Genomic DNA, 14570 nt, shown 5'->3' with positions numbered 1-14570 from the left:
GTGGGTGGGTGTGGGAGTGGGGGAAACTTATAAATTTTTTTTTTTTTGTCAAACTTAGCTAAATTTTATTCCCTAAATTATATTTCCCCATCATCTATTTAGATAAAATGAAAAATTTTAAAGCTATGGGTATCAAAAAACATAGTTAGATAGGAATATCAAATTGTATAACATTAAAATAATTATTAAATATAAATATACTTAAACAAAAATAATAAACTTATTTTTCTTTTTATTTATTAAATAATTTAAATTTTAATTTATAGGATGATAATTTTCCTGTTCTTTCAAAATGATTTCTAAATCTAAGGTTTTATTTATATCGCCATTAAATTCATATGCTATATTCTCTTTCATTTCTAAAATTGTAAAAAAAAATAAAAATGATTAATTTTTTTAAATGTATATATACTAATATAAAAAATAACTTACTTGTACAAGTTGAAGAACCCAAAACTTTACAAAAAATTGAATATATATGGATATTTAAATTAAAATCTTCTTTAAAATTATTTTTAATTTGAATTGACATTTTAAATAGTAAATTTGAAATATATTCGAAATTTAAAATATAACGATCAGTTGTTAATTTTGCAAATTTTTTTGTTAAAATTAAATAAGGGAATAAATCTAAACGAAGTTGATAATATACTGGTTTAACAATTAGGCATTTTTTCATAAAACTGCTAATTAGTTTGTGATGATTATATTTGTTTTCATGTACTTCCATCTCTCCCCTTTTCAACATTTTACTACAACCAAATGAACCATAAACACATTTGTGAGAATATTGAGTACAACTATCTCTCCAATGATTTACAAGTTCCTTTTTCATTATACTTTGGTAACACCTATTACAAGAGATCTGTGCCTCTTCACATTCTATAGCTATATGGTTGTCCATACTATTGTTTTGAATCTCAACTTTACAAAACTTACATGGGACCAAATTGAATTGGCATGCTTTTTCGTGAGTTGGAAGAAGATTTTTTCTTATTGAACCGCAAATTTTGCTATATTGGCTAAAATAAACAATTTTAAAATTAGTGAAAATTTAGAACTTATCAAAAACTACCACTACCCACCATTTAACATATTTAAATGAACAGAGCTCTAAATGAAGTTTTAGATCTGATAGCTTCATAATTTGTGAGCACCCGCCCTCTTCTTTTTCATAGATATAGCTATTTAAATTTTTAAAATAATTTAAACAGTGGACCTATATTTAAATATTTTAAATTAATTATTATTATACAACAGGGTTAAATTATTATATTCTTACTTCCATATTTAAAATATTTTTTTCTACATAAAGATTTTTAGCTATTTTTAACCCATTTCCAAAATCTATTTGGCAAACAGAGCAACTTTTATTATTTTTTATACATGAACTACAAAAAATGTGACCATTTAAACATTGATTTGGAAGAAATGCCAACTTATCACATTGAGTGCAATTAAAATCTTTAGAAACTATTTTTTGTTCAAGTATTTTATCTACAATAATTATTTTATTATCTATCTCCATTTTTGAATATTAAATATTAAATCAAAAATTGTAAAAAAAAAATAGTATTTATACCTTATTTTATTATTAAAAATATTTTTAAGTTTATAAAACTTTATAACCTAAGTGTAATATCACAAAAAATAAAAAATAAAACTATATTTTGAAAAACTTATGATTTTTTATAAAAAATAAAATACTTAATTTTTGTTTTTTTTATTTATTAAAAAAAAACTTAATAAATAAAATAAAAAAAAAAAAAATTGTTAGAAATAAAAAAAATAAAAAATAAAAAAACTTTTATTATTATTTTAAAATATAAAATGGAAAAAATGAATTATAATAAATTAAAAAAACTAAGAACTGGTATGACATATTTAAAAGATGACTTTTTTTGTAAATGTGGTAATCTTTTGGTTAACAACTCTATGTGGTAAATATATTTTTATAAACTAATATTTCTAAGCTCAATATTAATATTTTATACTATTTATACAGTTTAAATGGACATACTTTTTGTAACGATTGTGCAATAAAAGGTAAATACTGTATAGTTTGCTATACAGATTTATCCAAAATATCAAAAGATTTAGTTTTAGAAAGGGATGTTAAAAAAATAAGGGTAAATTATAAATAAATAGAAAAAATGAATAAATAAAATCAATTGAAATAATATTTAATCATAAATATATTAATGTTTCTTTTTTTTTTTTATGAAAAAAAACAATAGATTAAGTGCCCAAATGATAACAGTCATATTACATCGATTGGAGACTTAAAAGACCATTTAGTGGATTGTAAAAAGAATAACAGGGTCTTATATATTTCAATTTCCGTTATTGTTTTATTAATAATTATTTTTTGTGTTCATAGATTTTATGTTTTTTAAAACAATAAAAGCCAACAAAACCAAAATTAAAATAAATTAAATTTTTAAAAAAAATTTTATTATTAATTATTTGTTTTAATTTCTAAAGTTGATTTTAAATTGTTGTTAAATGTGTTTGTATTATTATTATTATTGTTGTTGTTGTTGTTGCTATTATCTAAAACTTGTTGATCCTTATCTTTTCTTTTTAAATTTATTGATAATTTAACTTTTGCTAAACCACTATTTAAATTTTTTAATAAATCGCAAGCCATACAAATATCGTTTGAACAAATATAACCACATTGGGTACAATTTCTTTGAACTGGCATTTTATTTTCTTCTCTAAAATGGAAATTTTCAGCTGAATGAATGATATCGATAATGATTGATGGTCTAACTGCCTCTAAATCCTTTAAGAAATCCCTAGCATGTCCTCTATAAGCATTTGGTGCATAAATACATTCTGTTGAAAAATAATCTAATTTTTTAAAATATGCATACATAACAATTTCTTTTTGATAGGTGTATTTAAATGGTTTACTTCTTGGTAGTGCACCTTCGCTACCTGTAATAATATAAACACATCTTTGTAATCTTGGAATATCACCACGTAATACTATATGGAATCAATAAAAATGAAAAAATGTTAATAAAATGCACAATTGCTAATGAAATTAATTGTTTTTTTATAATTACAATTCATTAAAACAGTTTCTGCTATATCATCGGCATTGTGACCAGTTACGATTTTATTTGCTTTTAAAATTACTGCACCACGATCCAAAGCTTGTCTTCTGAATACACCGCAAAATGTGCAATTTCCTTTTAATCCAATTTCTTTAACAATCTCATCCATGGTCCAATTATATAATTCTTTGTATGATAAAATTTTTAATGGAATTTGATATTGCTCTTGGTTTCTTTTTACTGTCTCTAAAGAGTCATCTCTGTAACCTGTAATACCTTCATCGATTGATAAAAGGAATAAGTCCAAACCATAGTCATACTTTTTATTTAAAAGTGTTAAAACTTCTGCTAAAACTGTTGAATCTTTACCACCAGATGCACCAATAGCAACTCTATCGCCCCTTTTAAATAAATTATTGGATACAATGGTATGATGGATTTCGTCTTCAAATACTTGATAAAAACATTCTTTGCAAATCATTTGTCCTGTTTTTGGTCTTTTTAAAACTGGTCTTTGTACATTACAAATTTCACATAACTTTGTTTTCTTTTTTGGTGTTGTTGTAGTTGCTACATTTGCACTATTATCCATTTTATTTTATTTTATTTTATTTATTTATATATTTATTATATTATCTATTTATTAAACTTATTTTTTATTTGTGTTTAATTTGATTAATTAATTATTTCTTTAATTCAGTTTGACGAAAAAAAAAATTTTAAAAAGAAAAAAAAAAAATTATTTTTTAAAATAATTTTAAATATTTTTTATTTTTTTTTATTTTTTTTTTATTTATAAATACAGTACTAAATATATCTTTTTTGAACATTATAATGGCTATATCAAAATATTGTATTTAATTGTTTTAAAAAAACTTGTTTAAAATTATAAAAATTTTCTCAGTTGTGTGATTATTTTTTTATTTAATTTTACAACCACAAATTATTTATTAAAATTTTCTCATTTATTTGTTATCATTTTTTTCCTTTTTTTTTTTTTTTTCTTTTTTCTATTTTTTTTTAAACAATAAATTATTTTAATTTTATTTTAATTATATCACATTTTATTTTAGTTATATTGTTATAAAAGAAAAAAAAAAAAAAACTTTTTTTTCAAAATTATTTTTATTTTATTTTATTTTTATTTTTTTAAAATTTCGGTTTTATTTTCAAAAGCTTTAAAAAAAATTTTTTTTCAAAAATTTCATTTTTTTTTGTTATTGTGCTTCACAACTAATACAACAAAATGGTCATGGTATGTTAATTTATTATTCTTTATTTGAATTAAAAACTATAAAAATAAAATAAAAAAATAAAATAAAAAAAATAAAATATAATAAACACATGATTATCAATATCAAAATAAATAAATAAATAAATAATTAAAAAAAAAAAAAAACAAACATGTAAATTAAAATTTAAATGAATACTAACTTTTTTGTTTTTACTATTTTTAATAGAAACTTTTCACTTACCCAGAAAACAACCGTGCTTTCAAAAGCTTAATCGCCGCTAAATACGCCGGTGTTGAAATTGAAGTATGTAATCTGCTATTATATATATACATATTTTTTTTATAAATATTAATTGTTTTTTTATCAATAATTTAGGTCCCAGCCTTCAACTTCCAAACTGACAGAGACACTGAATGGTTCAAAGCTCTTGCTCCATTAAAGAAAGTCCCAGTCTTATCAACTGAACAAGGTCCAATCTTTGAATCAAACGCCATGGCCAGATACGTTGCTCGTTTAGGTGGTAACTTATATGGTACTGATGCCTACACCGCTGGTGTCAATGACCAATGGATCGACTATGCCTCAAACGAAATCGACCCAATTAACTACGGTTGGACTTATTCAATCCTCGGTTACACTGATTTCAACTCAAAAGAAACCCAAAAAGCCAAAGAAAACATGAAAAAAGTTCTCGGTTTCTTAAATGAACAATTATTAAACAAATCATTCTTAACTGGTGCTCGTGTTCAATTAGCTGATGTCATCGTCTTCTGTTCATTAATCAACTTCTACAAAATGGTTTTAGACCCAGCTTTCCGTCAACCATTCGGTAATGTTAACAGATGGTTCATCACCATGTTAAACCAACCAAACGTTAAATCCGTCGTTGGTACTGTTGCCCTCTGTGAAAAAATGATGGCCTACGTTCCACCAAAGAAAGAAGAAAAACCAAAAGCTGAAAAACCAAAAGCTGAAGAAAAACCAAAAGCCTCAGAAGAAGAAGAAGTTGAAAAACCAAAAAAGAAAAACCCATTAGATGAATTACCAGCTTCAACTTTCTCATTAGATGAATTCAAACGTACTTATTCAAACAATGAAGTCTCCATGTCAATTCCATGGTTCCACCAAAACTTTGACGCCAACGGTTTCTCAGTCTACTACTGTGAATACAAATACAACGACGAATTAGGTCCACTCTTCATGACCTGCAATTTAATCGGTGGTTTCTTCCAACGTTTAGATTCATTACACAAATATGGTTTCGCCAGCATGATCGTCTTCGGTAAAGACTTAGGTGGTGGTAAAATCGAAAACCAATCAGTTTCTGGTATCTGGGTCTTCCGTGGTAACGAAATCCCATTCGAAATGAAAGATTGTGATGATTCATTAGTCTATGAATGGAAAAAATTAGATGTTGTTGCTGACAAACAATTAATCGACAACTACTTAGCCTGGGAAGGTTTCACTGACAAAAACTTCTTACAAGGTAAATTATACAAATAAACAATTTATCTTTTAATTTTAAAAATTTAAATTTTTAAAAAAAAAAAAAAAAAGCTTTATTATTTGTATTTTTCTTTTTTTCTATTATATTTTTTTTAAAAACTGGTATTATTAAATAATAATTTTATCTAATAACTCGGAATTTCTTAATCATATTTTATTTGTGCTATTTATATGTATTTATTGTTGAGTTTTTTTAATTTGTGTGTGAGGCGAACATGCCATCAATTAAAATAAAAAATAATCAAATAATATTTAATTTTTTTTTTTTTTATTTTAATTTTTTAATATTAATTCTAACATAAAAACATTAACTCAAACATAAAAAAAAAAAAAAAATTTCATGAACAATAAAAAAAATTAAAAATAGTAAAAAATTTAGTTGTAAAATTAATAAAATTTTAGTCCCATAACAAAACCAAAATTTAACAAATCGATTGCTAAAAAATTCAAATTTAAATTATTTTTTCAAGAATTCCTTACAGCAATTAAATCAATTCACTCATTTGAAAAACCTTGGATTCTGTCTAAAATTTTTTTTTTTTTCACATTTTTTTTTTTTTCACATTTTTTTTTTTTTTATTTTAATTCGAAATTGCCATAACGGGATTCAAAGCTTTTTCAACCTTACCTCAACACTTGCTTCTTCTTATATTTTAATATCGGAATTTCATCCGTTTTTTTAAGTACAAATTAATGTCATTTGGTCACAGATCCGGGTCCACCTTTATAATAATAATAAATGATAAAATTGATGATATAGAATTCTCCATCCCTAGTTAATTTCTATTCATTATCAAAATAAAGATCTATAATTTTAAAAAAATAATTATATTTTAATAAAAAAAAAAAAAAAATTCAAAATTAATTTTTTTATTTTTTTTTTATTTTTTTATTTTCTAAAAATAACACTTTGCAATTGTTTTATATAATGTTATACTAATTAAAAATAAAATACAAACACTAAACTACTACACATAGACGTATCACGATTAAATAAAGCATACCAACAGTGAGGCAGTTTTAAAAGATAAAGAATGTCAAATATTTAGCTTTTCAATGTACATATATATTCCCAAACATTAGCAAAGACATACCATCAAACCAATTGATTTATGAACAGTCTTCAAGAAAGATTAAATATTGTAAAGTATGCAATTACGATATCAAATATTTTAGTATTGAGGATTTTAAAACCCGATAAAAGAATGTTTGTGCAACTAAAAAACACTTTTAAGATCAGCAAATTCTAAAGTATCAAATATTTAGAATCGATTGGTGTCAAATTAAATATATTATATTATCATCAGAATCAAATCAAAACAACAATCGGAACAGGTAATATTGGTTCAAAAAAAATCAATTTCACACAAAATACAATCACATGGAGTGGTAACATATATCCATATTATACCACAGAAAAAGAATGTTCATCTAAAAATTAATAACAACAATAATAATAATCAAGTAGAAACAGAAACAGAAACCAATAACAATGGAACAGTTATAATTAAAAATCAATTTATAGGATATTCAAAATCGATTCAATTATAGAATTAGACTTTAACAATCAACAAATAGCAATATTCAATTTATCAAACAACTAGATATTTACAAACAAGCAAGAATCAGTCACCACATTCAACCAAATAAGAATTAATGAAGACAATACCAATGCAATAATAAAATTAATAATAGAAAAAGTAAACGATAAAGATAAAGGCTTCACATTTGCAGGTAATCAATTCAAAGTTACAAAAGGAGGACTCAAATTATCATTATCAATTTCAAACTGGTTATTCAAAAGCAATCTCAATATATCCCAAGTACAAATGACATCAGACATACAGATTGACTCATCAAACAAATCTAGAAGAGGGTCTGTTAAAGATCTTAAATTTGATTTAGTTGGTGATAGTGCATTTTTTCCAAAGATAATTTAAATCATATTGTAAATAAAGATTGGTTGGCAACAATTTCAGATTCCTCAAGTAGCAACATTAGCACATTGCTCAAAGATACATTAAAAGATGAGAAAAGTTGGATTGCAATTGAACTTGATGGTTATTATAAAGTCTGTAAAATTGATGAAAGAGACGAAAAAGTTCCTACATTTATAACTAATGTCAATTTATGATATAGATCCATTATCTTATTCAACCAACCCCAATTCGTACTCATTATTATCAGAAGCAATTCAAAAAGATACTCAAAATCATATTGGTTGGTTAAACTCAAAAACTTGCATCAGGATTTTAATTTACCAGCTCCTGCTCAATCAACATGTGAAGGTTACATTTTAGCTAAAATTTATTTTTTATTCATCTACAAGTCCTGTATTTTAACTACTCATCGTCTTTTTCAAGCTCAACCATATGTATATATATATATGCTCTACATTCTCATATTCATAAAATTGATAAAATATATTAAATAAAGATATTACAAACAAAACATAGTCTTTTCTTATTTTATTTATTTATTTATTTTTTTTTTTTTTTTTTTTTTTTTTTTTTTTTTTTTTTTTTTAAATTTAAATCCCGGCGGCATAATTTCTATTTGATTATCATTAAAAATAAATAAAAAACATAAAAAATAAAATTATACAAAGCAATGTATATTTAATTATAATATTTTTTAAAAATTTGTTTTTTTTTTTTTTTTAAAAAATTGAAACATATATCATGTTTTATATGTCATTGCAATGCGTCATATACATTATTAATTATATAATAAAGAAATTATAAAAAAAGTATGAACTTCAACCACATTGTGTTTGTTTTTATTTTTTATTTTTTTTTTTTTTTTTTTCAATTTTTAAAAAATATTATAATAAAATAATATTAGAAAATTTAGAAAGACAAGAAAGAGAAGAAAGAGAAAAAGAACAGCAAAGAGAACAACATGAAAGAGAAGATAGAGAAAAACAAGAAAGAGAACAACAACAAAGAGAACAACAAGAAAGAGAAGAAGCAGAACGTAGAGAAAACGAAGATCCTTGCACTATTTGCATCGAAAGAATTGAACCAAGCCAACTTGCAGTAATCGATTGTAACCACATGTTTTGTTTCGATTGCATTATGGAAATGTCTTATCGTCGTAATAACACATGCCCAAACTGTAGAGCTCCATTCTATTTAGTAAGAGTAAGTAATTCATTTATTCATATTTATACATAATAAATAAAACATATATATTAATTTAATTTATTATTTAATTGTAGAGAGTCAATGGTTCAATTAACGAAGCCAATATAGAGCATGGAGATCAAAGTCCACCAAATTTAAATAATGATGATGCAAATTCCAACTAATCCAATATCGATTCGGAATTGTTTGACCAAATGGATATCGAATAGATTTCCATTACCGTTTCAAATGGTAATTATTAGATTTCTTGAATATGTATCAAGAATTGGCTGGCCACGAATTCTATGATTACATGGACATAAATCAATAATATACCACCCATATGGAAACGTATTAATTAAGAAATCAAAAAAGGTTAAACAGAAAACATCATCATTGGACAACATTCTCATCTTTATCAAAATTATTAGTATTAAACAATTCATCGCTTCAACTCTAAAAAATAACGTTTAAAAGGTTCTCAAGGTTCCATTAAAAAGTTCTCATTATATTGTAACTATAATATTAATATTTACTAAAATATTATTAAATTTGAATATAAATGAAACTAATATTTTATTTTAATTTTTATAGAGTATAATCATAATCCTTTCTCTCTCGGAATTATCAGGTTCTTTCTCTTCAGTATAACAATGTCTTTCTTTAATGTCAGTAATAGGGCATTAATATTATTAAGGTAACGATAGTGTTTATATTACATAATTATTATATTTAAATTTAAAAGAAACTAATATTTAATTTTAATTCTTATATAGTTTATAATTCTTTCTCTCCTCGGAATTATCAGGTTTTTTCTCTTCAGTACAACCATATTCTATCTTTAATGCCAATAATAGGGCATTTATATAATTAAGGTAACTATAGTGTTAATAATTACATAAATTAAATTTGATTATAAGATAATCTAATATTTAATTCATATTTAGTTTAATTAATTCTCTTTCAAGCTTCGCACTTTCTATCTAAGTCTACATTGGGATATTCATATTTTTAAGGTAACTATAATGTTAATATTTACATAATTATTATTATCATTAAATTTGTATATAAAAGAAACTAATATTTAATTTTGTTCAGATTCAATTCTTTCTTTTTCAGTTTCAATACCTTATTTATATCGCAGTTCAGTATTTTCTTTATAATTTTGGTTTTCAAGTAATTCATCAAACACTGGGTTTTTTTTCAGGTCACTCATCAAACATTTGGGGTTCAATATCTTCTTTTTAATTGGGTTTTCAAGTCATCATACATTGCGATTTTCAAGTCATTCATCAAACATTGGGGTTCCATATATTCTTTCTAATTGGGGTTCAATATCTTCTTTCTAATTGGGGTTTTCAAGTCATTCATCAATCATTGAGGGATCAGTATATTCTTTTTAGTCGGGGTTTTCAAGTCACTCAACATACATTGGGGTTCAACATATTCTTTTTAAATGTGGTTTTCGTGTCATTCATTAAACATTTGGGTTGTTTTTCAAATCTTTCATCATACATTGTGGGTTTATCAAAATATTCAAACGCTGTGGTTTTTAATTCGTCAAACATTGTGGGTTTTTAATTCATCAAACATTGTCGGTTTTTTTATTCATCAAACGCTGTGGTTTTTTCAAATCATTAATCTTACATTGGGGTTTATTTTTTTAAATTGGGTTTTTTAAAACTTATTAAGATTTGAATTCTATTTCAACACATAATAATAACGATAATGATAATAATGAAAATGATAATAATATAAATAATAATCATAAATTTTATTAATCAATAATCCATGACCTTGATCATTCTGCCTTCCAAATCTAAATCCAAGTTAGCAATTTGAAAAAAACGAAATTTCAATTCTAAAATCTATTTACTCTGAATTAATTGCATTCTTTCCTATAAAGTTTATTTTCAACAATGGGTTATTCTATCATCATTTATCAATTACGTCAGTTTTATTAAGTATAAATTAATGTCATTTGGTCACAGATCCAGGTCCACCTTCATCATCAATTTTATCATTTATTATTATTATATAGTATTAAAAATTCTCCATCCCTAGCTAATTTTCTATTCATTATCAAAATAAAGATCTTTAATTTAAAAGCTTATTTAAATTTTTTATAAAATAAATTTTTATTGTTTTTTATTATTTAAAAACCATGGTAAATTTTTTCCATCTTGTGAATAAATTGACTAAGTTGCTGTTATTGTGGTGATAATTGTATAAAATAAAAGTCAAATATAATCATTATTATTATTTCTATTATTATTTATATAAAATTATATATATATTTAAAACTCTAAAGCATTTTTATATGACCTTTAGTTTGAAACTAACCTCTAGTGCAATACTACCACCCTGATACCATAATTGACTCTGATACTAATCCACTACCACTGCTACTGTAATTACTATCAAACCTACTATTAAAATTACTATTGTTATTGAATATATGCTGTTACTTTGATCGCTATAATTAATAAGTTTGCAAACAGATTTCTAACTCTTTAATATAACCTTTGGGACTTTTGATTTTGATTTCTGCTTTTGCTAAGAGAATTTTAAGCGGCACTTCTTTCTTTATTGATTTTAGCCTTATTCTTAATGTTTATAGATCTACTACCAAATATGAGTATGGAAACTGTTTCGGCTTTGTTGTAGCTTGAAGGTGAGGAATTTATAGTGAGTCAATGAATTGATTACATTACTCAATGATAACAATGATTTATTAATCATTTTAACTTTGTCTAAAATTATACCTTGTACCCATGTTTTTGAAATCTTTTCTAGATTAACCTGTATTGAAGGATCCTTTTTTTTAAAATTTTTTGGTTGAATATATAAAATTAATTATTATTATTATAAAAGTACATTTAAAAAATGATGATAATAAATTAAATAAAATTCAAAATTAATTTTTTATATTTTTATAAATTTTTTTTTTTTTTTATTTTTTATTTTTTTTAAAAAATTTTAGGATAAATTTATTATTTTTTATATATAGATATATATAAAAATAAAATTTTTATAATAATATTGAAATTATTAAAAATACTAATAGAGATAAAGAAATTGAAATTTTAAGAGAACCATTACCAGCTGGTGATTCTGTTGGATTGTTAGATGCGGTTTCTGTTGGTTTTGGTGTAGGAGATGGTGATAATGATTGTGTTGGTTTGGGTGTGGTAGTTTCATTAGGTGTTTCTGTTATTGTGGGTGTTTCTGATGGTGTTGGTGTAGTGATATTTTTAATGTTGCTACATAATACACTGAAGCCAGATGCACCAATTTTGATAAAATCATTGGATGGGACTAAACATGTAAAGGTATCCATATACCCCCTTTTATCATTACATTCATTAAATTGGGAAAAATAAAATGAATATCGATTAAATTAAATAAATATTTGGAATATATTCTAATGTAACCTTGACAACCACGTTTGCATTCAGATAATTCTACTATTGAATAGTCACCCTCTTCATGGGTTCTACAAAACTCTGGGTCTCCATCTTTTTTAATATGAAAATAGTTATATTTAAAGCTTTCTTCTTGAGACTTGACAGTAATGATTGAAATACAAATTAAAATTAAAAAACTATATATAAATTTCATTTTTTAAAAACTATAAAGTATAATATTAATTAATGAAGGTTGAGATGAATAATAAAACTTTTTTTTTTTTTTTTATTTTATAATTTTTTTAACAGGTTTGTTTTTAAATATTAATAGAACTATAGGTCTATTCAGATCATTCAAAGAAATATTATACTAAATTTAACACCCATGTTTTATTTTCTTTTTTAAAAGTTTTTTAATGAGGTGTGTTTTTTTTTTTTTTGGGGGGGTTTGAAACTTTTGTAAAATCAATCATTTTCTAATAGTTTTTAAAGTTCATATTATTAGTATATTACAAATTTAGATGCAAAGAATGTTTTTCATTTATTATTATTAGAAGAATCAACTCGTAAAATGTACAGAATTTCAAGCAGGTTTATAAATTTAATTGATACATCTTAAAACCTGCTTGAAATGCTGTATATTTACCACTTGATTCTTTTATAAATAATTTATAAACTAAGTGTTCCATTTGTTTTAAAGTAATCACTGCATATTTCAATGAATGGATGCAAGATATTATTGAAGAATTTAGAGAATATATAAAATCATACGTGGACGATATTATTATTTGTTCAAAGACATTAGATGAATATATAATAAACATTAGAAATAATATTTTTAAATAAAATATTTTTAATTTAATTTTATATATATTTATATTTTATTTTTTTATTTAAATGAAAAATTAATTTAATATATTTATATTATTTTATAAATAGGTATGGTATGATATAAATGTGTGTATAAACTAACTTTTTGATTGTGCAAATCTTAAATGATATTCAGAAGGTAATGCAAAACTTATTGAAGTAATTATTACTACCCAAAGAATCCATGAAATTGTAAAACTAATAAATTCAAACTGTTTTGAAGTTGAATTGTTGAATTAAATGTATCATTCTTTTCATTGGCTCTATAATCATAATATATGAATGTAACCATACTTTCTTTAGCATTGGATAATTTCTAGTGTTTAGTAAACATTTTATTTGATTCTCTATTATAGTACATTCAATAAATGATGATAAATTTAATAAAAAAAAAATTTCAAAATTAATTTTTTTTATTTATTTTTAATTTTTTTTTTTTCTAAAAATAATTCCTGCAACACCATAAACATTATTTTATTATAAACAAAATAAAAATAATACACCCACTTGAATTGGTATGTGATATAATGTGAAATATTTTTTATTTTTTTTTTTATTAAAATCTAAAATAAAAATGAAAACAAACATAATTTTTTTCTTTTCTTTTTTTTTTTTTCATTTTCTTAAAAATAAATAATAAAATAATAAAAGTTATTATATCAATTTTTTAATCTTATTTGTTGTACACTAGAAATAATTTATTCTTATGTAAATCGAATAATTATTAATTTAAATATCGTATAATGATAAAAAATCAATTAATTTTTTTTTTTTTTTTTTTAAAAATCATTTTTAAAATGAAATAGTTAGTATAATGTTTTGGATATCATTTAAAAGAAAATTTAATAAAAAATCGAAATAAAATTTAAAAAAAGATCAATAATCAATATAAAAAAAAGATATAAACTAAATTATTACTTTATAATTATTTTTTTTATTTTTTTCTTTATTTTATAAAAAAAATTAGAATTTTCAAAACAGTTCTTTCTTTTTAAAAAATTTTTTTTTGTATTTATTTGAATTTTTTTTTTTTAATTTTTAAATTTCATTACTGAAACAAATCATTACAATCATAATAAAATAAAATGTTTTCATTAATGGATTTAGTTTTCTATTTTTTTGCAGTTCTAGTTATTTTTTACTGCAAATTTTCAACCAATAATAATTTTAATGATCAAATGAACCAACAAACTCAACAACAAACCCAACAACAAACCCAACAACAAACTCAACAACAAACTCAACAAACCCAACAACAAACCCAACACAAAACCAACAACAAACCCAACAACAACACCCACAACAACCCCAACGACCCATTACAGTTTATTTGAAAATATAGATCAATATTCACAACAACAC

General features: G+C 23.1%; 6 protein-coding genes across 6 annotated transcripts; 3 read left to right on the top strand and 3 right to left on the bottom strand.

Moving 5' to 3' along the window:
• Window positions 1-255: 255 nt before the first annotated feature.
• DICPUDRAFT_81659 (uncharacterized protein) lies at window positions 256-1528 on the bottom strand (the record flags this gene model as incomplete). The annotated part of the gene is made up of 4 exons (XM_003290907.1): window positions 256-359; window positions 433-1022; window positions 1086-1219; window positions 1283-1528. 4 exons carry the CDS (start codon window positions 1526-1528, stop codon window positions 256-258), a joined length of 1074 nt encoding a protein of 357 aa, XP_003290955.1.
• A 302-nt stretch (window positions 1529-1830) lies between these two features.
• On the top strand, window positions 1831-2396 carry DICPUDRAFT_81658 (uncharacterized protein; the record flags this gene model as incomplete). The annotated part of the gene is made up of 3 exons (XM_003290918.1): window positions 1831-1940; window positions 2006-2129; window positions 2238-2396. 3 exons carry the CDS (start codon window positions 1831-1833, stop codon window positions 2394-2396), a joined length of 393 nt encoding a protein of 130 aa, XP_003290966.1.
• A 62-nt stretch (window positions 2397-2458) lies between these two features.
• DICPUDRAFT_38317 (uncharacterized protein) lies at window positions 2459-3657 on the bottom strand (the record flags this gene model as incomplete). Its single annotated transcript, XM_003290906.1, has 2 exons — window positions 2459-2994; window positions 3075-3657. 2 exons carry the CDS (start codon window positions 3655-3657, stop codon window positions 2459-2461), a joined length of 1119 nt encoding a protein of 372 aa, XP_003290954.1.
• Window positions 3658-4296: 639 nt separating this feature from the next.
• DICPUDRAFT_49566 (uncharacterized protein) lies at window positions 4297-5839 on the top strand. Its single transcript, XM_003290917.1, has 3 exons — window positions 4297-4320; window positions 4526-4603; window positions 4676-5839. Exons 1-3 carry the CDS (start codon window positions 4312-4314, stop codon window positions 5801-5803), a joined length of 1215 nt encoding a protein of 404 aa, XP_003290965.1. The 5' UTR covers window positions 4297-4311; the 3' UTR covers window positions 5804-5839.
• Window positions 5840-6918: 1079 nt separating this feature from the next.
• Window positions 6919-7746, top strand: DICPUDRAFT_81655 (uncharacterized protein; the record flags this gene model as incomplete). Its single annotated transcript, XM_003290916.1, has 3 exons — window positions 6919-7013; window positions 7114-7306; window positions 7411-7746. 3 exons carry the CDS (start codon window positions 6919-6921, stop codon window positions 7744-7746), a joined length of 624 nt encoding a protein of 207 aa, XP_003290964.1.
• Window positions 7747-9692: 1946 nt separating this feature from the next.
• On the bottom strand, window positions 9693-12552 carry DICPUDRAFT_155499 (uncharacterized protein; the record flags this gene model as incomplete). The annotated part of the gene is made up of 6 exons (XM_003290905.1): window positions 9693-9810; window positions 11313-11357; window positions 11442-11487; window positions 11646-11748; window positions 11993-12249; window positions 12276-12552. 6 exons carry the CDS (start codon window positions 12550-12552, stop codon window positions 9693-9695), a joined length of 846 nt encoding a protein of 281 aa, XP_003290953.1.
• Window positions 12553-14570: the final 2018 nt, after the last annotated feature.

The sequence above is a fragment of the Dictyostelium purpureum genome, assembly GCF_000190715.1.
Source record: "Dictyostelium purpureum unplaced genomic scaffold DICPUscaffold_250, whole genome shotgun sequence".
Lineage (NCBI taxonomy): Eukaryota > Evosea > Eumycetozoa > Dictyosteliales > Dictyosteliaceae > Dictyostelium > Dictyostelium purpureum.
This window is presented reverse-complemented; position numbering and strand designations above follow the sequence as displayed.